This window comes from Solanum pennellii, chromosome 10 (assembly GCF_001406875.1).
Source record: "Solanum pennellii chromosome 10, SPENNV200".
Classification (NCBI taxonomy): domain Eukaryota; kingdom Viridiplantae; phylum Streptophyta; class Magnoliopsida; order Solanales; family Solanaceae; genus Solanum; species Solanum pennellii.
The window spans coordinates 81,622,341-81,645,573 of NC_028646.1; the positions used below are offsets into that span (position 1 = coordinate 81,622,341).

Here is a 23,233-nt window from a genome sequence, read left to right on the forward strand (position 1 = left end):
CTAAGTTAATATGAATAATTTGGCAGAAAGTTGAATTAATGACCATAATAAATTACATATGGTCTAATCAAGATTATATACATCTATAATAATTAATTATATGCTAACTTAACTGCATTATATATGTTCACTTTGCTAAATGTGATAGTCACCTGAAAAAACATGGATCTGAAATTCATTTCTACTTTTCTCTGCTTTGTCCTGCTTCATTCATCAAAAACATTTGGTGAAAATTTCACTAATCAAAGTGATTTAGAAACTTATATAGTACATCTTGAATCTCCTGATCAACTTTTCTCAAACTCAAAAGATTTACTTCTCTGGCATCAATCATTTTTGCCTACAAATTCGAATCACTCATCGCGCATTCTACATTCTTATCGTCATGTGTTCAATGGTTTTGCTGCTATGTTGTCATCAGACGAAGTGAGAGAAATGGAAAAGAAGCGTGGTTTCTTGTCAGCACGTCCCCAAAGAATATTTCAATTGCACACCACACACACTCCAAGTTTCCTTGGCCTGCACCAGAATGTTGGTTTGTGGAATGCATCAAATTCAGGTAAAGGTGTGATTATTGGTTTATTTGACACTGGAATTGATCCTCAACATCCTTCATTTAATGATAATGGAATGCCTAAACCACCACTTAAATGGAAAGGCACATGTTAGTTCAATGTTAAAACTTATTGCAACAAGAAGCTCATTGGAGCAAGAAATTATGTGTACCCGGATAGGTTTTCTTTCGACATAGATGGACATGGGACGCATACTTCAAGCACAGCCGCGGGGAACTTTGTGGATGGTGCCAATTTTTTGGTAATGCTAATGGCACGGCTGTTGGGATTGCGCCCCGAGCCCATTTGGCCATGTACCAAGTCTGTTATTCATATTTTTGCGTAGAATACAAGGTTTTAGCTAGTATTGATGATGCAATTGAAGACGGTGTGGATGTGATTTCCCTTTCACTTGGATTCGCACACTCTCAGTCTCCTTTATATAATGATACTATAGCTATTGGCGCATATAGGGCGATGGAGAAGGGAATTTTTGTAAGTTGCTCTGCAGGAAATAGTGGACCGCGTAGTGGTACTGTGGAAAACGGGGCCCCGTGGATTCTCACTGTTGGTGCTAGCACAACAGATAGAAAGATAAGGGCGGTTGCAGTTTTGGGTAATGGAGCTGAGTATGAAGGCGAATCAGCTTTTCCAACCAACGAATTTTTCGCGAAAATTATTACCACTTGTGAATGGTAAGTACTGTGATTTGTTGCATCCAATCGATGTCAAGGGTAAAATAGTGTTGTGTGATACAAACCGTGAGTCGTATAGAGAAGAAATAGCAAAAACAGTGAAAAGTGCTGGTGGTGCTGGCGCAATTCTCATGAATAATAAGGAACGTGGCTCTACAACATTGGCAGTATATGATGTCTTTTCCATGACACAGGTTACTTACAAGGATGGACAAGAGATCATAAACTATATGAAATCAACACCAACACCAGTTGCAACAATATCATACAGGGGAACAGAGATTGGAGACAAGCACGCGCCAACGGTTGCTTACTTTTCCTCTAGGGGACCATGTCTACAGAGTAAGGGTATACTAAAGCCGGACATTATTGGCCCTGGAGTAAATATCCTTGCAGCTTGGCCAACCCAAATAGAGGACGAGACAACATCTACATCTACATCGACGTTTAACATCATTTCTGGAACGTCGATGTCTTGTCCTCACCTTGCAGGAGTTGCAGCATTGTTAAAGAGTGCACATCCAGATTGGTCTCCAGCTGCAATTAAATCTGCAATCATGACCACAGCTGATCTCGTTAACCTTGGAAATGAACCGATTCAGGACGAGACACTAGAACCTGCCGATATACTTGCAGTCGGAGCAGGGCATGTGAATCCATCAAGAGCAAATGATCCAGGACTCATTTATGACATCCACCCCGAAGATTACATCCCGTACTTATGTGGCTTGAACTGTACTGAAGATCAAATCAGTATGATTGTGAAAAAGAAGGTACATTGTACAACAAGGATATTTCAATCAGAGTTGAACTACCCATCATTTTCAATTCCTAAGAAAACAAGTGCTCAAACTTATACAAGGACTGTGACTAACTTCGGAGAAGCAATTTCAACTTACACAGTTAAAGTATCTGGGCTCAAAGATGTGGAAGTGACTGTTAATCCTAAAATCTTGAAATTTACGGAGTTCAATCAGAAGGCGTCGTATAATGTGACAGTGAAGTCATTAGATCTTACAGGTCATTCCCAAAGGTTCATAATTTGGTCTTCTGATAGGTATTCTGTTAAAAGTCCAATATATCTATTTACCCGTATCATTAATTGATTTTATTTGTTATATGAGATAACTTATTCATGGAGTATTATTTAGAAACATTTCCATGTTTTCTTATCTGGTTTATTTATTTTCTAAAAATTTCAACTTGAACAAGTTCTACCATAGCATTAGACTCTAGATCAAGTAATCTATATGCTTTCGAGTGTTGTGCATATCCTAGAAATATACTTTTTATTCCTCTAGGACCCAACTTTGTTCTTGGATGGTCAGGAACTCTATAGATAGATATACACCCAACACTTTTGTAAGTAAATCCGCAAGTTGATTATTTCCAGAAATACGAGAAACTTGAATCTGTCCATTTTGAACCATTGTGTGAACAAAATGATAATCAACCTCGAGATGCTTCATCCATGAATGAAAGACTGGATTAGCAATTTAGCAGCAAGATATGCGGCACGTAAATTATCACAGTAGACAATTGTCTGCCTTTGGCAAAGAGATAGAAATCTCACAAAGTAACTTCTGAATCCATTGAATTTCAGCAATAGCATAGGCAACCAAACGGGATTCCGCTTCAGTTGATGATCTAGATACACTCCTTTGTTTCTTTGAGGTCCAGGAGACCAGATTTTTACCAAGATAGATAAGAAATGCACTGGTGGAAGAGCGATCATCCTTATTTCATATCTGAGAATGCAAGAAGAGACCATAGTTCACCGTTCCAACTAAGTAGCGAACCACACGTTTGACTGCAGACCAATGATTTTCAGTCGGACGATGGGAAAATCGTGCTAGCTTGTTTACCACAAAGTCTATATCCCCATACTCATCCTTGACCAAAAAAAATGAAATACTCTTCACAACTTACAAGGTGTGATATTATCAGTTTCAGGTCAAGCCCACGCCACATTTCCCAAAAGGTCTCACAACATTAAGAGTTTCAACACCTTATATATAGGCTCCCTATCTGTTCAGCTATTAATGTGAAACTTTGTTCGCACACCCAACAATTAAGATATCCATAAAGAAGATTAAGGAACCGTAAGTTCAAGCAAAAAAAGTATCTATACTATTACTGACTTTGCGAGAATACAACTCCAATTTCACAATAGAAATATGCATTCAAATATTATAATCACTAAACTCGAAGTTATAACAAGAAGATGGAGCTAACAAAGAGAAATATTGTAGAAGATAACTAGAAGGGAGATGATAAGCATAGACTCAAAGAAAGGGGATGAGAGGACTAAACATTTTTCTCATCCGTCATCCTTTTAGCTAGTTGTTAATTGGGCACTAAACATTTTTCTCATCCGTCATCCTTTTAGCTAGTTGTTAATTGGGCCTGAGTCCGAAATCAGCCTTTGCAAAGGCGTTCCAATTTTGTTGCTTCTTCTCGGCCCAATAACTAGTTGTGTGACATCCGAATAGGTATCGACATTTGTCCAAGGCTGGTTTATAACATTTCCTTCCTAGTAATACTGATTAGACTATTCTTATTTTCAGTCAACTTAATAATTATGGATTACCATCAGAATAATTATTTTTTTCAAATCAAGTCTTTGTTTCAGTTTGAATAAGTTAATATGGATAATTTGGCAGAAAGTTGAATTACTGACCTTAGTAAATTATATACATCTATTGTTAATTATGTTCTAATTGAACTGCATTATATATGATTATCTTGCTAAATGTGATAAATCACCTAAAAAAACATGGATCTAAAATTCATTTCTACTTTTCTCTGCTTTGTCCTGCTTCATTCATCAAAAACATTAGGTGATAATTTCACTGATCAAAGTGATTTAGAAACTTATATAGTACATCTTGAATTTAATGATCAAGTTCTCTCTAGTTCAAAAGATTTACATCTCTGGCATCAATCATTTTTGCCAATAAATTCGAATCACTCATCACACATTTTGTATTCTTATCGTCATGTGTTCAACGATTTTGCTGCTATATTATCATCGGATGAAGTAAAAGAAATGGAGAAAAAGCTCGGTTTCTTGTCAGCGCGTCCCCAAAGAATGTTTCAGTTGCACACCACACACAGTCCAAGTTTCCTTGGCTTGCACCAGAATGTTGGTTTGTGGAATGCATCAAATTCAGGTAAAGGTGTGATTATTGGTTTATTAGATATTGGAATTGATCCTCAACATCCTTCATTTAATGATAATGAAATGCCTATTCCACCACTTAAATGGAAAGGCAAATGTGAGTTCAATGTTACAACTTATTGTAACAAGAAGCTTATTGGAGCAAGAAATTTTGCGGATGCTGCTACGTACCCTTCGGACGAAGCTGGACATGGGACACATACTTCAAGCACAGCTGCGGGGAACTTTGTTGATGGTGCCAGTATTTGTGGTAATGCTAATGGCACGGCTGTTGGGATTGCGCCCCGAGCCCACGTGGCCATGTACAAAGTCTGTGATGGATATTACTGTGAAGAATACAGGATCATAGCTGGTTTTGATGCTGCAATTGGAGATGGTGTGGATGTGATTTCTGTTTCAATTGGATTCGAACACTATCGACCGCCTTTATATGATGATACTATAGCTATTGGCGCGTATAGAGCAATGGAGAAGGGGATTTTTGTAAGTTGTTCTGCAGGAAATAGTGGACCGGGAAGTGGTACTGTGCAAACGGGGCCCCGTGGATTCTCACAGTTGGTGCTAGCACAACAGATAGAAAGATAAGTGCGGTTGCAGTTTTGGGTAACGGAGCTGAGTATGATGGTGAATCAGCCTTCCAACCAACAAATTTTTCTCGAAAATTGTTACCACTTGTGAACGGTGAGGATTGTGAATCGTTGTTTTCAAGTCTCAAGGGTAAAATAGTGTTGTGCGATACAAGCGGTTACACGTCTAGAAATGAAAAAGGAGAAAGAGTGAAATGACTCGATGGTGCTGGCATATTCTCATGAACGAAAAGTATCGCGGCTTTACAACACTCTCAGAATATGATGTTGTTCCCACAACACAGGTTAGTTACAAGGATGGACAAAAGATCATACACTATATGACATCAACATCAGCACCAGTTGCAACGATAACATTCAAGGGAACTAAGATTGGAGACAAGCACGCACCAACGGTTGCTTACTTTTCTTCTAGGGGACCATTTGTGAAGAGTCAGGGCATACTAAAGCCGGATATTATTGGCACTGGAGTGAATATCCTTGCAGCTTGGCCAACCTCTATAGAGGGTAAGACAACATCTGCATCTTCATCTTCATCATCGACATTTAACATCCTTTCTGGAATGTCGATGTCTTGTCCTCACCTTGCAGGAGTTGCAGCATTGTTAAAGAGTGCACATCCAGATTGGTCTCCAGCTGCAATTAAATCCGCAATCATGACCACAGCTGACCTTGTTAACCTTGGAAAAAATCTAATTCAGGACGAGACACTAGAACCTGCTGATCTACTTACAATCGGATCAGGGCACGTAAATCCATCAAGAGCAAATGATCCAGGACTCATTTATGACATCCACCCCGAAGATCACATCCCTTACTTATGTGGCTTGAACTGTACTGAAGATCAAATCAGTATGATTGTGAAAAATAAGGTACATTGTACAACAAGCATATCTCAATCAGAGTTGAACTACCCATCATTTTCAATTCCTAAGAAAACAAGTGCTCAAACTTATTCAAGGACTGTGACTAACGTCGGAGAAGCAATTTCAACTTACACAGTTAAAGTATCTGGGCTCAAAGGTGTGGAAGTGACTGCTAATCCTAAAATCTTGAAATTTACTGCATTGAATCAGAAGGCGTCGTAAAATGTAACAGTTAAGTCATTAGATCTTACAGGTCATTCCCAAGGGTTCATAATTTGGTCTTCTGATAGGTATTCTGTTAGAAGTCCAATAGATGTATTTCCTCATATCACTGTGATTTAATTGATTGGATTTGTTATAAGAGATAACTTCTTCATGGAGTATTATTTAGACGAACTCTTATGTAAAGGGGTCTGTTATGTGAAAAAAAAGTTTCATTAAAAATGAAAAATGTGTAATGGAGAAGTAACAAGTAATGAAACAACCATCATTATCGATACCATCATCACTATTTTTTAAGCAAATATTCTCTATCTGATTCCTAATACTCGCATCATGACACCGACTTACTCAAATTGACATTGTGTAAGACCTTGGAGGCCCTTACATTTCTACAAATCAATTACACTGTTTCATGACAACACTGACGAATACGGGAGCAAAAATCACCGGAGATGATCCCAACCAGAAGGTGTATAAAAGAAGTTGAATGACTTGATAAATTTTAACGAGGCTCAAATTAGCGATGACAGCCCTCGGTAAATCCTGATTATACTATTCTTAATTTCAGTCAACTTAATAATTCTTTTTTCAATTCAAGTTCATGTTTCAGTTTGAATAAGTTAATATGGATAATTTTTTTGAAAGCGAATCACTGACCATAATAAATTAAATATAATCTAGTCAAGAATATGTTAATTTAACTTCATTATTATATAGCTCATCCTGTTAAATGTGATAGTCACCTAAACAAAATATGGATCTGAAATTCATCTCTACCATTCTCTGCTTTGTCCTGCTTCATTCATCAAAAACATTTGGTGATAATTTCACTAATCGAAGTGATTTAGAAACTTATATAGTACATCTTGAATTTCCTGATCAACTTTTCTCAATTTCCAAAGATCTACTTCTCTGGCATCAATCATTTTTGCCTACAAATTCGAATCACTCATCGCGCATTCTATATTCTTATCGTCATGTGTTCAATGGTTTTGCTGCTATGTTGTCATCAGACGAAGTGACAGAAATGGAAAAGAAGCCAGGTTTTGTGTCAGCACGTCCTGAACAATTATTTCAGTTGCACTCCACACACAGTCCAAGTTTCCTAGGCTTGCACCAGAATGTTGGTTTGTGGAATGCATCGAATTCAGGTAAAGGTGTGATTATTGGTATATTAGATTGTGGAATTGATCCTCAACATCCTTCATTTAATGATAATGGAATGCCTAATCCACCACTTAAATGGAAAGGCAAATGTGAGTTCAATGTTACAACTTATTGTAACAAGAAGCTTATTGGAGCAAGAAATTTTGTGCAATCGGATAGGTTCCCTACAGATAATTATGGACACGGGACACATACTTCAAGCACAGCCGCGGGAAACTTTGTGGATGGTGCCAATTTTTATGGTAATGCTAATGGCACGGCTGTTGGCATTGCGCCCCGAGCCCATGTAGCCATGTATAAAGTCTGTGATGCATTTTATTGTCTAGAATACAAGATTTTAGCTGGTCTTGATGCTGCAATTGAAGACGGTGTGGATGTGATTTCTATTTCAATTGGATTCGGACACTTCCGGTCTCCTTTATATGATGATAATATAGCTATTGGCACGTATAGCGCGATGGAGAAGGGGATTTTTGTAAGTTGCAGTGCAGGAAATGGTGGACCACGTAGTGGTACTGTGGAAAATGGAGCCCCGTGGATTCTCACAGTTGGTGCTAGCACAACAGATAGAAAGATAAGTGCAGTTGCAGTTTTGGGTAACGGAGCTGAGTATGAAGGCGAATCAGGTTTCCAACCAACGAATTTTTCGCGAAAATTGTTACCACTTGTGAATGGTACGAATTGTGAATTGTTCAACACAAGCGATGTCAAGGGTAAAATAGTGTTGTGTGATTCAAGCAGTGTCTTGTCTAGAAAAGACATAGGACGAATAGTGAAAAAAACCGGTGGTGCTGGCATGATTCTCATGAATGAAAAGTATGCTGGTTCTACAACATTCTCAGAATATGATGCCATTCCCACGACACAGATTAGTTACAACGACGGACAAGAGATCACAAACTATATGAAATCAACATCAACACCAGTTGCAACAATAACATTCAAGGGAACGAAGATTGGAGACAAGCACGCCCCAACGGTTGCTTACTTTTCTTCTAGGGGACCATGTATGCAGAGTCAGGGCATACTAAAGCCGGACATTATTGGCCCTGGAGTGAATATCCTTGCAGCATGGCCAATCTCTATAGGAGGTGAGACAACATCATTGACATTTAACATTCTTTCTGGAACGTCGATGTCTTGCCCTCTCCTTGCAGGAGTTGCAGCATTGTTAAAAAGCGCACATCCAGATTGGTCTCCAGCTGCAATTAAATCCGCAATCATGACCACAGCTGATATCATCAACCTTGGAAACGATCCAATTCAGGACGAGACTCTTGAACCTGCTGATCTACTTACAATCGGATCAGGGCATGTAAATCCCTCAAGAGCAAATGATCCAGGACTCATTTATGACATCCAGCCTGAAGATTACATCCCATACTTATGTGGCTTGAACTATACCAATGATCAAGTCAGTGCCATTGTAAGAAAGAAGGTACATTGTACGTCAAGTATACCTCAATCAGAGTTGAACTATCCGTCATTTTCTATTCCTACGGAATCAAGTCCTCAAACTTATACAAGGACTGTGACTAACGTCGGAGAAGCAAGTTCATCTTACATTGTTAAAGTATTTGGGCTCAAAGGCATCGAGGTGACTGTTCAACCTAAAATCTTGAAATTTACCGCGTTGAATCAGAAGACGTCGTATAATTTAACAGTTAAGTCATTAGATGTTACAGGACATTCCCAAGGATACATAATTTGGTCTTCTGATAGGCATTCTGTTAGAAGTCCAATAAAAGTATTTCCTCAAAACAGTGTGATTTAATTAATAGGATTTCTTTTTAATAAGAGATGAATGGAGTATTATTCTGACAATTTTTCAATTTCCATGATTGAAGTGTTTTTATATATATTTGTATATGTAAATCATATTTCATTATATATATATATATAGGGAAAAGGGTCTGATATACCCCTCAACTTTGTCATTTGGAGCTGATATACCTCTCGTTATAAAAGTGGCTCATATATGCCCTTACCGTTATACAAACGGCTCACATATAGCTCTGCCGTTACAAAATGGCTCACATACATATACCCTTCATTTAACGGAAGTTAAAAAATTAGTTTTAAATTTATATTTATTACTTCTAATTTTTTTTAAAAAATTATTTAGGGGTATATATGATTCTTCTATCAAAGTTCAAGGTATATTTTAATTTTTTTCATACATAAATTATTTTTTGACTTCTTTTATTATAATTATTTGAATTTTCTTATTCTTATTTTGTTTTTTTCTTTCATTCCTTAGTTTAAAGAATAAAAAATTAAACTATTCTTTTTGTGTGTATTGTAATTTAATTTCGTATTTGAAGAAAAAATTTGGTCATCTACAATAAGTTTTATAAGAATATTAGTGAAACATAAATAAATTTGATTATCAAAATAATAATTATAAATTAGTCATTGAAACAAAAAAAAATCAAAAAAATATGTTTGACGAGGATTAAATTTACTCATATGGGATTATATTTTTTAGAAAAAAATAATAAAAATTAAAATTAAAATTATTATCTTTTTTATTTCCGTTAGAGGAAAATGGTATATGTGAGTCATTTGTTTACAAGTAGGGGTATATATGAGTCACTTTCATAACAAGGGGTTTATCAGCTCTAAATGAAAAAGTTGAGAGGTATATATATATATATATATATATATACAAATTCAAGCGTCTATATACATGTACAAATATAACCTAACACACACACTATTCAAATATACATATGGAACATACCTAACTCACAACCCAAAAGCAAGCTCAAAGGGAGGAGGATTGCACATGCCTTATTAAGAGTCCGCTCATCTCATTAACCACCGACGTGGGACTTTTGTCATTCTTTAACACATTTTATGATAAATTTATTGTCAGACAAACACATATACGAAATAAAACGTATAATTTATTCCCTCTTAATGAAGCTTTTCCAGTATGACGAATCCAGTTGTTATGGTGTTATTATCGCAATAAATTTCATTTTACGCAAAAAAAATATCTTAGCGTGAATAATGAGATTCATTATTATTTTTATCACCGCATTTAGCGCTCATGTATTCATTAATTAAAAGTGGATATACAAACACAAGTTTCTATAGCAACATATACTATAGCTATAGAGCGTAATAACATAAACTATAGCTACGGAGCATAATTTAGTTGAATAAGTTTGCCACTAATGAAATTTTTAATATTCTATTTTATTTTATTTTTATTTTCTAATTATATTTTATTTGACCCACGGGTCAGCACTACCCATATGAACTACTCAAGCCCCACCAATCAACATGCTTATTCAGGCATGATTAAAAAGCTATTTTCATAAATGGGCTCCAAAATTTTTAGCTCAGTCCTATTTAATCACGGGTTAGGCCAAGCCGGCCCTACGGACCTAGTCAATATTGACGTAAATCACGATTTTTTTGTTCTTATTTTCAGTCAACTTAATAACCACCATAATAATTATTTTCTCTATTCAAGTCAATGTTTCTGTTAGATTAAGTTAATATGGATAATTTTACAGAAAGCTGAATTCCTGACCATAATAAATTAAATATGATAAAGTCATGATTATGTTTAATGAACTTTATATTATATATATGCACATCTTCCTGAATGAGATAATCACCTAAACAAAATATGGATCTGAAATTCATCTCTACCATTCTCTGCTTTGTCCTGCTTCATTCATCAAAAACATTTGGTGATCATTTCACTAATCAAAGTGATTTAGAAACTTATATAGTATACCTTGAATCTCCTGATCAACTTTTCTCAAATTCAGAAGATTTACTTCTCTGGCATCAATCATTTTTGCCAACAAATTCGAATCACTCATCGCGCATTTTGTATTCTTATCGTCATGTGTTCAATGGTTTTGCTGCTATGTTGTCATCGGACGAAGTGAAAGAAATGGAAAAGAAGCCCGGTTTCTTGTCAGCACGTCCTGACCGATTATTTCAGTTGCACTCCACACACAGTCCAAATTTCCTAGGCTTGCACCAGAATGTTGGTTTGTGGAATGCATCAAATTCAGGTAAAGGTGTGATTATCGGTATATTAGATAGTGGAATTGATCCTCAACATCCTTCATTTAATGATAATGGGATGCCTAATCCCCCACTTAAATGGAAAGGTAAATGTGAGTTTAATGTTACAAATTGTAATAAGAAGCTTATTGGAGCAAGAAATTTTGTGCAACCGGGTGAGTTTCCTATAGATGAATACGGCCACGGGACACATACTTCAAGCACAGCTGCGGGGAACTTTGTGGATGGTGCCAATTTTTATGGTAATGCTAATGGCACCGCTGTTGGCATTGCGCCCCGAGCCCATGTGGCCATGTACAAAGTCTGTGGGGGAATTTTGTGTAGAGTATGGATGATTTTAGTTGGTATTGATGTTGCAATTGAAGACGGTGTGGATATCATTGTCGTTCCATTCGGGTTAGGACATCCGCCTTTTTATGATGACGCTATAGCTATTAGCACATATAGCGCAATGGAGAAAGGGATTTTTGTAAGTTGCTCTGCAGGAAATAAAGGACCAGATAGTGGTACTGTGATGAACGGGGCCCCGTGGATTCTCACAGTTGGTGCTAGCACAACAGATAGAAAGATAAGTGCGGTTGCAGTTTTGGGTAATGGATCTGAGTATGAAGGTGAATCAGCCTTCCAACCAACAAATTTTTCTCGAAAATTGTTACCACTTGTGAACGGTGAGGATTGTGAATCATTGAATAGAAGCAACGTCGAGGGTAAAATAGTGTTGTGTTATACAAGTGTTCACTTGTCTAGCTATTCCAAAGGAGCAAGAGTGAAAAATGCCGGTGGTGCTGGCATGATTCTCATAAACAAAAAGTATCGTGGCTCTACAACATTCTCAGATTATTATGTTGTTCCCACGACACAGGTTGGTTACAACGATGGACAAGAGATCATAAACTATATGAAATCAACATCAACACCCGTTGGAACGATATCATTCAGGGGAACAACATTTGGTGACAAGCATGCGCCAACAGTTACTTACTATTCTTCTAGGGGACCATTTATGCCGAGTCAGGGCATACTAAAGCCGGACATTATTGGCCCTGGATTGAATATCCTTGCAGCGTGGCCAATCCCTAAAGAAGGCCAGATGTTTCAAATCCTTTCTGGAACGTCCATTTCTTGCCCTCTCCTTGCAGGAGTTGCAGCATTGTTAAAGAGCGCACATCCAGATTGGTCCCCGGCTGCAATCAAATCCGCAATCATGACCACAGCTGATATCATCAACCTTCGAAACGATCCAATTCAAGACGAGACACTTGAACCTGCTGATCTACTTACAATAGGATCAGGGCACGTGAATCCATCAAGAGCAAATGATCCAGGACTCGTTTATGACATCCAGCCTGAAGATTACTTCCCATACTTATGTGGCTTGAACTATACAGATGATCAAATCAGTCTCATTGTGAGTAAGAAGGTACATTGTACAACAAGCATACCTCAATCAGAGTTGAACTATCCGTCATTTTCTATTCCTACGAAATCAAGTCCTCAAACTTATACAAGGACTGTGACTAACGTTGGAGAAGCAAGTTCATCTTACACAGTTAAAGTATTTGGGCTCAAAGGCGTCGAGGTGACTGTTCAACCTAAAATCTTGAAATTTACAGCGTTGAATCAGAAGGCGTCGTATAATGTAACAGTTAAGTCATTAGATGTTACAGGTCATTCCCAAGGATACATAATTTGGTCTTCTGATAGGCACTCTGTAAGAAGTCCAATAATAGTATTTCCCCATATCAGTGTGATGTAATTGATTGGATTTGTTATATGAAAAAAATTGTCATTATAAATGGAAAAGAAATTTTGGAGAAGTAACAAGTAATTATAGAACTGTCATTTTTATTCTCTCTTTAGCTACCTGTGAATCAGCATTCATCACAAGAATACTAGTGAATGATATAATTTAGAAGAAAAGATGAACCTAACACGACCTCGACTAATTCAGATTTGCATTTCGTAAGGCTAATTAAAAGAAAAGTGCTCTCTAACATAATTTTTTACTATACATATGGGTTGAGATTTGAATTTGAGGTCTCGTCATCTTTATTCTTATACGACAAGTATAAAGTTATAATTTTGTAAATACTTCTTAACGGCTACTCGTTAATTAGCATTCGTCTAAAGGATACTACTGCGGATAATTTAGAAGAAATGATAAACCTCAATGCGATTGGACTCGATTAATCTAGATTTGCATTGCTTAATGCTAATTAAGAAAAGAAAAACTTTGTACATAACTTTTTTTTTTACACATGGCTTATATGTGGGCCTCATTATCTTTTTATTCTTACATACGACAAGTATGAAGTTATAATTTTGTTAAACTTCTCAAAAGTCATTCTCAAAAATACTCCCTGACATAATTATTTTTATACACGTGGTTTGTATTTGAGGCATCATCATCTTTATTCTTTTACAATAAAGTATCAAGTTATAACTTTGTTAATACTTCTGAAAGGTTATTCTCAAATTATAAGATGCAAATAGCTATTTAATTTCAAATGAAGCGTAGATTATATATATTAAAAAAAATTAAATGTTGAGAGTGGGATTTGAACCCACGCCCTTTCGGACCAGAACCTTAATCTGGCGCCTTAGACCAACTCGGCCATCTCAACCTCTGACTTAATAGATTCCATATGAATTATATAACTGTTAATTTTGAAATAATTAAAGTTAAGGAAACACGAAGAACTAAAGAAAATTGGAAAGAGAGAAAACAAAAGAAAGAAGAAGATTAAAAGTCTTGGAACCTCCTAATAGGTCCCTACCCTGTACAAATCGAATGTAGATATTGAATACCGGAAAAAAATATATGCATTTTTTAACTTTCTTAAAACTTAGTCAGGCATGTTAAGAAGTTTAGCTAAGTTGATAGGCTAACCAAACAAACTTATAAATATACTTTAATGTGTTTACGTATTTAATAAACATCATAATTTATATATTACATAATTATAAATTAAAATCATTATAACACAAGGCAACCATAGAACTCTTGATTTTTAGTACACGGGAGGAGGAGATGGGACAAGAAAAGAAATTGCATATTTTCATCGAAAAATATATTTAGGAAATAAATGAGTTTTTTTAGTTTGTATTATTTTGTTTTTGATAATCAAACAAAATAGATTATTCTAAAATATTTATATATCATATATTATTATAAGCATGAAGTTCAAAACTTAAAAGTTGAATTACCATTTTGCCCCTCTAATAAATTAAAACTTATATAATTTATATATATATAATCTTCTTATTCTCATTACATAATCTTGACCTTTCAAATTTCTAACATAAATGTAAATAAAAATAAAAATGAGTAATTATCAAGAAATTAAAGTAGATTCATGTATCTTTAAAAATAAATTTCATCTCTATCTTTTTTATATTTATTTTAACAATAATTCATGTGACTTTTCATGTTTCCATAATTTTGTTCTATAAATTTAACTTTTTCAAGAAGAACTTTTATTTACTACTCCTACAATTCTTGTATGTAGGAATTCTAAACATGTGAAATAATGTCACAATTTGAGGTGAAAGTTGTGAGATTCCCTTATGCAGTTACGAGAATAGATGAGAATTCAATTACTGAAGCATCGGAGCTTGATGTGTTAGTTTTATACTTATTTGTAGTAAGAATTATAATAAGACTTTTTTGTCTCTCTTCATATAGTTAAATTCTTGTTTTATTAGCAAGTTGCTCTAAATTCATATTTGTATTTTGTATGCTCAAATGTTCAGTTTCACTATAGAGACAAACAAAATGAAATGCCTAATTATCTTGCTCATGTGTACCTTTTTTTTTTCTTTTCTCCGTACTTATAATTTTTACATATACATTAATTTTCATCTTTAAGAATGAATGTGATAAAATAGGATGTTTACTCTTTTCTTTTCTTTTTATGGAAAAAAAGGTGAAACATATAATATTAGATTAATGGTGGATAAGTTATGTATGACAGAATTAAATTTTATATAAAAATAGTAGTTATTCATAAATATCCTGATTTTTAAAATATAAATGATAAAACTTTTTACATCTTAGTTTTAAATATTTATAGTTAACTAATTAGTTTAAAGTGTTTGTGGATAAAAATTTAATACAATACTTAAAACACATTCATTAAAAAAGTTAAAAGGTTTTGTTTTCCTTCACTCAAAGTTAATCTTATACTATCTAACATTATTCTACCAATAAAATGGAACTATCAAGAAATTTAATTTAGATAGTTGTTATTTTTCCTTTTAGCTTTGCAAACTTATTTTTTGAATTACAAACAAAGTTTATTTTATTAATTTCTCATATTATTATCTCGATGCATTCACTTGGAGGTCAGAAAATTGGAGTGTCACAATTAGTAGTAAAACAAAGTAAAAAATCTCAATTAGACATATTTTATTATTTAGTAGTATTATCTTTTAAGAAATAATACACTCATGGATTACACGCGCAAAGCGCGTGCACGAAAACTAGTAATTTAGATAAATACCATAAAATATGAAGGTGTAGATGGAAGTGAAGGAAAGGATGGATATTACGAAAGTTATAGTAAAAATAAGGTGTGTCAGAGATTAAAAATGATAACCTTATAAGATTTCTTTTTTAAAAAAAAAATCATTAGAAAAGTTATTTTTTTTATTTTAAAAAAAATATTTTCATAAAAAATTGTTCATATTAACACATTGTTAGTTTATTATGAGAAACATTTATAAGGAGTAAAATATAAGTACAATACTAATCGGGTATTTTATGGCCTTAAATCAAATAAATGAATATGTAATCGTTTGATTACTGATTAAAGACTAAAGTTATACAAATATTTAAAACAAATTTCAATTAATTTTTTATTTGAAAGTATAATCTTTCATTCAAAATTTGATATAAACAAACTCCAATCAATTTTAGCTATAGATTTACTTTAACTTTTTCATCCTTTAATATTGACAAAAAAAAAATTATTTAATATTTTGTGTTTGATTTTCAAATTGAATCTTTAACTAAATTCAAATTTAGGATGAAAGAGTCTCACTACTTATTGCACCACAACTAATGTTGATTTCACCAATTCATTTTTAATACCTTATATATATGAAGGTAGAATTATATTGTTCAAAAAATCGAACCAAAATCAACAATCCAAATTGAAAATAATAATAATTTATTTATTGATATAATTTGTTATTGGTTTCACGATTTTGGTAACTGCTTTATTTTTTTAATTATTAAATTATTGGTTCTTAATAGTCAGAGGTTTTTATTTAACGGATTAGCCTATAATAGAATAGTAAATAAAATAACATTTATACCATTTGATATTAAAAAAAAGGGAAAATTACGCGGATAAGCAAACTTATATTATTTAAATACTCATCATAACTATAGTTTGCTATAATTACCACTCGCGATTAACATCATACACTAATTACGTGGGCTGACTTCGAATTTGTATAAATAGTCATATTTGTATTTGTATAATTCGCCAGGATATACAAATAAATATGCATAATATACAATTTTTTAGCCCATATACATATACAATTCACCTCTCTCCCACTCTTTGCCCTCTCTCGATCGTCTCTCTCCTCCCTCTCTCAATCTCGCTCGCCTCTCTCCTTCCTCTCCCAATCTCGCTTGCCAATTATACAAATGTATATGTATAATATACAGTTATATACAATTATATATATATAGAATTCACCTCTCTCCCACTCTCTGTCCTCTCTCGCTTGCCTCTGTCCTCTCTCTCACAGTCTCGCTCGACTCTCTCCTACCTCTCCCTATCTCTCTTTCTATATATACAATTACATATGTACAATATACAATTATCTAACCAATATACATTTACAATTCACCTTTCTCCCACCCTTTTGCCCCTCTCTCTCGCCTCTCACCTCTCTCTCCCAGTCTCTTTCGCCTCTCTCATCCAAATAACATGTAGCTATAAATTGTTGACTTTATCAAATTCATATTTTTATTTCTGATTATCTCAAACTTTAGATTATTCCACAATGAGATCATGTTTGTTTTTGAATAGGATGCAATGTAACAATATATTTACATGATTCATTTAATTTGTCACTTTATTTCTAATTAATTTTCAATATTTTCTATCAAATCATAACATTTAAATTAATAACTAAACGAATAATTATTCAATAAATTAATATTTTAATTATTTTATAATAATTTAATAAGATAACAAACATAAAACCGAACCGACTGATACACGATCTAAGAGATCCATCGGAACCCATCCAACGGTGGTAATTGTACAACCTTTCTCTACAAATTCGTGGCGTATCTTCTCACTACTCTCACAAACAACCAACACCTTCGAACGCATATCTCAAACTCATACATTACTCATGGCAACTATCAAATCCATCAAGGCTCGTCAGATCTTCGATAGCCGTGGTAATCCAACGGTTGAGGTTTGTTCTTCTTCAGATCTCCTTCGATTTCAGCATTTTGCGATGTTCTTTGTATCACATTGTTCGTTTTTCGATCCGATTCTGATGGTTTTTTTGATAGTTTACTTTTTGTTTGCTGTGTACATGTTTTAGGTTGATGTTTATCTGTCAAATGGCCTCTGGGAGAGAGCTGCAGTTCCTAGCGGCGCATCAACAGGTGAAAAACTGTTTATATTCGTAATATTGGTTGATTTTTATTTATTTATTTTGCCTTAAAACTGAATGTATTGGTTTAATAGAGTTTGTACAGACATGCAAAGCCAATGATTAAATTATGTGCTTAAAAGTGATGATTTGTTTGATGTTTGTCTCATTTTTTGGTTGGATTAGGCTTGGTGTGAGTATGGTAGCACAGTGTCTGTCGTAGTATTAGTTTGTATACTTGTAGTTTCTTGTTTTTGATATTTGTTACAATCTGTTGTCTATTGCATTTCAGTTTACAGTGTTATTTCGTTGTTGTTGTTGTTGTTCTTTAGTGTGTAGGCTCTGTACTGCTTCCCTTATTAATTGACATGTTTTATTTCCTTTTTCATAACTATTTTGATTTGCTGAACTACACTCTATCCTACCTAGAATCCCACTTTTGAGATTATACTAGGTATGTCGTTGTTGTTGTTTGCTTTGTTGATTTTATCCTTTGCCTGTTATGAGTTTCTGTTTGGCTGTTTAAGTAAGAATAGTGTCCAACCTTTGGTCTCTTTGTAGAAAAATTTTCTTTAATATCGATGTTTTCCAAGGAATCTCTTGAAATTTGAACCACTCGTATCTAGAAGGATATTGCATGACAATGCACTGGTTTTGATCAGCTTGATCCTATTACCGGTTGTAGCACCTTTTAGATGGTGAAGAGATATATTATTAGATGTTGTTAAGTGCCACTGATCCAAGAATAATGTAGTTCAGTTTGGATGAAATGCTATATGTGTGTTTTATTTCTTGACATTGTTGATTGGTAGTTCCTTCTCTGACTATCTTGAATTAAATGTCTTCATTCATTTGATAGGAATATATGAAGCCCTTGAATTGAGAGATGGAGGGTCTGAGTACCTTGGGAAAGGTGTTTCAAAGGTTGGTATTGCATCTCAAAAAAAGTACTAATTGGTTGATTATGCCGTTCACTGCTAACTGCTTGTTTACCTTTTTGCACCCATGTAGGCCGTAAACAATGTCAACTCAATCATTGGCCCTGCTCTTATTGGCAAGGTATGCCTCCTCTTGTAATTTCTTTACCTTTGAAAAAGATATTTCTTGCAAAAAGTGTTCTGATGGTTATTTGCCTTGTGTGAAGGAATACTATAATGCTTCCTGTTATTATAATGGGCAATGATAGTTGTTTTTATGCATGATATCTGAGGTGTGGTTTCTTGCTTTGCAGGACCCGACCGATCAGACTGGTCTCGATAACTACATGGTTCATCAACTAGATGGAACTCAAAATGAGTGGGGTTGGTGCAAGCAAAAGGTATACAAGCAGAAGCTTAACATTAGGTCACATGTAACTATCAGAAGTGTACAAATTACCAATTTATCTGTGTTGGCCTTTTTTGACAGCTTGGTGCAAATGCCATCCTTGCTGTGTCACTTGCAGTCTGTAAAGCTGGTGCTGCTGTCAAGAAGATTCCACTTTATAAGGTACATACATCACGCAGAAAATATTTATGGAGTTCAATGTTCACTCTTTCCAGTAATCTACTCTTTAAATCTTCTGTTGCCAATTAAGCCGAGTCCAAATGAAAGAGATTGACCCAATTCCTATATCCATTTTTCTTCAATCTTCAATGTGGGAACATTTTTATATTTTGAATTTATTATTCAAATATGAGTGTAACATTCTAATGTTTAAATAGAAAACATCCAAGTCTACATTCTCTTATTTACTTATATCTGGATTGAAAAAGTTATCTATCTGATTGGGCGTTACAATTTGAGCTGCCTTTTCTTTGCAGCATATTGCCAATTTGGCAGGTAACAAAAAGTTGGTTTTGCCTGTTCCTGCTTTCAACGTCATCAATGGTGGGTCCCATGCTGGAAACAAACTTGCAATGCAGGCATGTATTTTCTCCTGTTAAAAGATGTAGTTAAATGATGCTTAGATAAAAAATTACTAATTAGTTGTTATTTGCAGGAATTTATGATTCTTCCTGTTGGAGCTTCTAGTTTTAAGGAGGCCATGAAGATGGGCTGTGAAGTGTATCACCATTTGAAGGTTTCACACAGTTGTTCTAGCTTCTATTCCCTTAGTATTTATTTGTTTCAAAGTCAAAGCATAGAGGATAAGTTGTTCTTTTCTTTTCCTTTTTCTTTCTTTGAGGTCCATTAGGCTAGAAAATACTGTGCTCCCTATGCCATATTTTATGTGATGGTATTTCCTTTCAGTTTCTCACAGAAATACTGTTACCTTTCTATTTTAAGAAACTGTGTAATCTATCCATCTTCATTTCACCCTTACTGAAATAACTTTTGGATTCCATTTGATGGAAACATTCTACCTTTTCTCAGTTGAGAGAATAGTAAAAAATATGCACAACTTTCGTGACCTCTCACTTAATTGTTGGTGCTGATGACAATTTTGGTATTTTGCATTTTCTTGCTTATGTGTCAAAAGCCTTTATTTCTCGAACTCCGTGCACATCCAAACTACGCTGCATAAAATGGGACCAAGGGGGTATTAAATTTATTGATGTGACATCCCCTTTTTCTTTTACTTCTATCGCTGATGGCAGTTTACTCTAATTCTAGGCTGTGATTAAGAAGAAATATGGCCAGGATGCAACAAATGTTGGTGATGAGGGTGGTTTCGCTCCTAATATCCAGGTAAAGTATAAATTTATGCTGATGAATGGCATACTGTTGAATGGTTACTCTTTTACATCACGTGACTATGGGTTTTGAAAATTCAGGAGAACAAGGAGGGTCTTGAATTGCTCAAGACTGCCATCGAAAAAGCAGGTTATACTGGAAAAGTAAGCTCTTGACTGCATTTAAATCAGACCTTTTTCCAACTGCTTTTAATAATGTAGAAGCTAAGACTATTTTCCTTTTAGGTTGTCATCGGAATGGATGTTGCAGCATCTGAATTCTATGGAAAGGACAAAACTTATGATTTGAACTTCAAAGAAGAGGTATATCCTTTCTGACTATGCCTAGTAGTGCATTCAAATAGTAATTAATTTTAGTGGCTTTCTTTCATTATCAGTTGACACTTACAGGTTTTTATCTCCGTAAAGAATATTGAACTGGATTTTCTCTTTTATCTTGATGGTTCTGAAGCCCACATAAACTTAAAATTGGTAAACTGATAAATTAGGCCTTTTGGCCATCTCTTTTGGTGATAGAGATTAATCAGTACTGACTAATAACCACTATCTAGCTACTTGGGAAATCAATATTCAAGTGAGCTGGAAATTATAGGACTCTTTATTGAGGTAGTTTCATGTCTGATTTATTATCTAATCCGATTTGCTTCAATTGTTTCATCTTTGCAGAACAACAATGGCTCCCAAAAGATCTCAGGTGACCAGCTCAAAGATTTGTACAAGTCATTTGTGTCTGAGTACCCTATTGTTTCGATAGAAGATCCATTTGACCAAGATGACTGGGAGACCTATGCTAAGCTCACTGCTGAAATTGGGCAGAAAGTACAAATTGTAGGAGATGACCTTCTTGTCACCAATCCTAAGGTAAAACTGAAGCGTGATACAACTAGTTGTCATTTTCTTGCTTAGAATTGCATGCTTAGATGTTCCATCATTAAAGGAAATGGTTAGAGCACCTGGTTCTTGTGTATACGAGTTACTTTCTCAATCTCTTGGAAATTATATAATTATTAGTTGTATCTGTGCACTGGTGCAGAGAGTGGCCAAGGCAATCAGTGAAAAGACTTGCAATGCACTTCTTCTTAAGGTACTTGTCACATTATCTAAGTCATTGCTGTTATGTCCTCTTAATTTGGAGATCACACTGTTGCAATATTTCGTTCTGATTTTGTGTGCAGGTTAACCAAATTGGCAGCGTGACTGAGAGTATCGAAGCTGTGAAAATGTCTAAGCAAGCTGGTTGGGGTGTAATGACTAGCCACCGCAGGTAAGGAGATTGTGATGCTCTGCAATAGGCTTGCAGAAAGAGGAAATTCAGTTATGCTTTGTTGTTTATGACACTTGTTAACGATCTTTAAGTATTTGGTGCAGTGGAGAGACGGAGGATACCTTCATTGCTGATCTTGCTGTTGGTTTGTCAACGGTAATTTTGTAAATGAACTTTTGTCTAATCTAATTTATAGTGTCAACTCGGAATAGTCTTTGGTATCAATTATGTATCTCGTGGATTCTTTTAGGGACAAATCAAGACCGGAGCTCCCTGCAGATCAGAACGTCTTGCAAAGTACAACCAGGTACTTACCCCAATAGTACAGTTTACTTTGATGGTATTACTATTCTCTGGAGCTTCTCTCTGTAGCCAGTTCTGATTTCTCATTCATTCCATCAGCTCTTGAGAATTGAAGAGGAACTTGGTTCAGATGCTGTATATGCCGGAGCAAGCTTCCGCGCCCCTGTTGAACCGTACTAACTTGGACTCTCTTGGACTGACCAAATTCCCAGTGTGGAAATGGTCATTCTAGGACTTGTGATCGATTTTCACGTTGAAACTTTTAACAGTTATTGTTCTGATTGAGCCTTGACAATTCTGAACTGGAAATAATTCTCGTAGGCAGAGCGGATCTTATTTCTAAGTTCTGACTGCTGGTTTTGTAACTGGGAATGCCGTTAGTAGTAGTACTTCAAGATTTTGATGTTTTGGTTTTGCATGTCATCAAAGATTTTTCCTTGCTATATTGTAGCACATTGTGGAATTTCATCCTCTGATGTAAGAACAAAACTTTTCATGAATAGAAATAACAGATAGGCTTGCACTTTTTCCACAAAAAAGAAATGTTATTTTCTATATCACCATACAAAATGTGATATATTATGGATAAATTGTCCATGTATTGGAATCACTCTCTGTCGTAATTCATTTTTCATAAAATCGAAAGAATGAGTATATATTTTGTTATCGTTTGAAGAAATTACACGTCTTTCGCTAGTGGTGAAAATAAACGAGGTCAGAAAAGACTATTGAAAATTGTAGGAGTCCGTTTGTATTAAACTAAAATGGTTCTAGCAATATCTCAGGCCGCAAGTGTCCCAAAATGATCCTTCAGATGGCTATTCATATGGATTGATTCCTCGCAATGTCTTCTGAGTCAAGCCTATTGCATAGTGCTTGTCTAGTTATTGTATAGTGAGAGGTTTATTAGAGCTCATTCGAAGGGTAGAGATTGTAGCAGTTACGGATTATTCTGGAGTTCTAAACAAAAATAATGCCATATTTTTTTTCTTAAGAGCCCTAGTATATATTCAATGTACAAAACATTCTAACATTTACG

General features: G+C 34.8%; 3 protein-coding genes, 1 non-coding gene and 2 pseudogenes across 4 annotated transcripts; 5 read left to right on the top strand and 1 right to left on the bottom strand.

Annotated features, from left to right (window-relative positions):
- The first annotated feature begins 162 nt into the window (after window positions 1-162).
- Window positions 163-2,355, top strand: LOC107001657 (annotated as a pseudogene).
- Window positions 2,356-4,025: 1,670 nt separating this feature from the next.
- Window positions 4,026-6,225, top strand: LOC107002018 (annotated as a pseudogene).
- A 634-nt stretch (window positions 6,226-6,859) lies between these two features.
- LOC107001804 (subtilisin-like protease SBT1.7) lies at window positions 6,860-9,046 on the top strand. The gene has a single exon (XM_015199766.1). It carries the CDS (start codon window positions 6,860-6,862, stop codon window positions 9,044-9,046), a length of 2,187 nt encoding a protein of 728 aa, XP_015055252.1.
- A 1,862-nt stretch (window positions 9,047-10,908) lies between these two features.
- LOC107001805 (subtilisin-like protease SBT1.8) lies at window positions 10,909-13,117 on the top strand. The gene has a single exon (XM_015199767.2). It carries the CDS (start codon window positions 10,916-10,918, stop codon window positions 13,079-13,081), a length of 2,166 nt encoding a protein of 721 aa, XP_015055253.1. The 5' UTR covers window positions 10,909-10,915; the 3' UTR covers window positions 13,082-13,117.
- A 751-nt stretch (window positions 13,118-13,868) lies between these two features.
- TRNAL-AAG lies at window positions 13,869-13,949 on the bottom strand. The gene has a single exon. It is a non-coding gene; the product is annotated as a tRNA-Leu (tRNA).
- A 3,666-nt stretch (window positions 13,950-17,615) lies between these two features.
- LOC107002586 (enolase-like) lies at window positions 17,616-22,733 on the top strand. The gene is made up of 17 exons (XM_015200657.2): window positions 17,616-17,769; window positions 17,902-17,965; window positions 18,812-18,876; window positions 18,964-19,011; window positions 19,184-19,270; window positions 19,360-19,440; window positions 19,755-19,856; window positions 19,934-20,014; window positions 20,548-20,622; window positions 20,709-20,771; window positions 20,853-20,930; window positions 21,294-21,488; window positions 21,661-21,711; window positions 21,803-21,891; window positions 21,996-22,047; window positions 22,142-22,198; window positions 22,294-22,733. Exons 1-17 carry the CDS (start codon window positions 17,704-17,706, stop codon window positions 22,372-22,374), a joined length of 1,335 nt encoding a protein of 444 aa, XP_015056143.1. The 5' UTR covers window positions 17,616-17,703; the 3' UTR covers window positions 22,375-22,733.
- Window positions 22,734-23,233: the final 500 nt, after the last annotated feature.

Excerpts from the sequence above, each read along its gene's own strand:
- LOC107001804 (XM_015199766.1), top strand. The coding sequence starts at position 6,860 with ATGGATCTGAAATTCATCTCTACCATTCTCTGCTTTGTCCTGCTTCAT.
- LOC107001805 (XM_015199767.2), top strand. The coding sequence starts at position 10,916 with ATGGATCTGAAATTCATCTCTACCATTCTCTGCTTTGTCCTGCTTCAT.
- LOC107002586 (XM_015200657.2), top strand. The coding sequence starts at position 17,704 with ATGGCAACTATCAAATCCATCAAGGCTCGTCAGATCTTCGATAGCCGT. Across the intron at positions 20,015-20,547 it reads AAGTGTATCACCATTTGAAG|GCTGTGATTAAGAAGAAATA; the intron begins GTTTCACACAGT and ends CTCTAATTCTAG. Across the intron at positions 20,931-21,293 it reads ATTTGAACTTCAAAGAAGAG|AACAACAATGGCTCCCAAAA; the intron begins GTATATCCTTTC and ends TCATCTTTGCAG.